Source organism: Palaemon carinicauda, chromosome 11 (assembly GCF_036898095.1).
Source record: "Palaemon carinicauda isolate YSFRI2023 chromosome 11, ASM3689809v2, whole genome shotgun sequence".
Classification (NCBI taxonomy): Eukaryota; Metazoa; Arthropoda; class Malacostraca; order Decapoda; family Palaemonidae; genus Palaemon; species Palaemon carinicauda.
In genome coordinates, this window is record NC_090735.1 from 33,287,734 (window position 1) to 33,288,890 (window position 1,157).

The window sequence follows — 1,157 nt, forward strand, 5'->3', positions numbered from 1 at the left end:
GTATGAAGAAGCAGACACACAAATAAGAACGAGTGTATGAAGGAGCAGGCACACAAATAAGAATGAGTGTTGGTTTGACCGAGACGTTTGAAGTAGGGGTTGGGGTATATGTAGTAAAGGATATAATTACTGGAAGAGTAAAGGAACAATTACCATGGACTATTCTGTTTGCAGATGATATAGTTCTGTGTGATGAAACCAGAGAAGGATTGGGGGGCGGGGGGGGGGGGGGGGGGGTAAGCTGGAGAGAGGAATTGGAGAGTAGAGGGCTAAAGATCAGTAGAACAAAAACAGAGTTTGTGTGTTACACCCCGTAGAATCAATTGGGTGACATACATTTGCTGGGAGAAATAATAAGAACAACAGAAAAATTAAAGTACACGTGGTCATAGGTTGAGGAAATAACAGACCCGAATGTTCGTAATCAGTAGAATTTAAGCAGGGTGAAATAAGTGGAAAAGAGTGTTAGGAGTATTGTGTGATCAAAGGATAAATATAAAGTTGAAGGAAAAGTTACATAAAACTGTAGTTAGTTTCATAAAACTGTAGTGAGACCTGTCATGACATATGGTGCAAAGACTTGGGCCACCCTGAAAAGACCTTTAAGAAAATGGATATTGCAGAGATGAGATTGCCAAGATGGATGGCAGAGACCCAGAGACTGGATAGGGTTGAGAATGATTTGCTACGGGAAACAAATAAGGTTACAGAGGTGTCAAAGAAAATCCAAGAAATGAGACTCCACTGGTTTGAGCATGTAATGAGGAGAGACCAGGGGTATGTTGGGAGGAGGTTGTTGGCGATGGATGTGCCAGGTAGGAAGAGGAGGGCGAGACCAAAGAGAAGGTGGATGGAGTGCAAAACAGATATGGAGGGGAAGGATCTCGCATTGGAGGACATCGGAGATGAAAGAAATTGGAAACCGCTTTCAAGGAAAGGCGACCCTGCATAGCTAGAGAAGCTTATTACAAAGAAAAAAAAAAGAACTGTAGACAGACATTACAGTACACAATGTGCCATTACATATAAATATTAATTTGCAATATACTCCCAAAAAATAATTTTCAATAAAACTCAAATATGCTTAACTTTTATCTTCATATCATAAAAAAAATGTTACTAGCCAAGCTGTAACCCTGGTAAGGAAGGCACAAGGC

The 1,157-nt window shown here is 40.6% G+C and overlaps 1 protein-coding gene across 1 annotated transcript; it reads left to right on the plus strand.

The window, feature by feature from the left end:
- Positions 1 to 610: 610 nt before the first annotated feature.
- On the plus strand, positions 611 to 952 carry LOC137649233 (uncharacterized). The gene has a single exon (XM_068382219.1). It carries the CDS (start codon positions 611 to 613, stop codon positions 950 to 952), a length of 342 nt encoding a protein of 113 aa, XP_068238320.1.
- Positions 953 to 1,157: the final 205 nt, after the last annotated feature.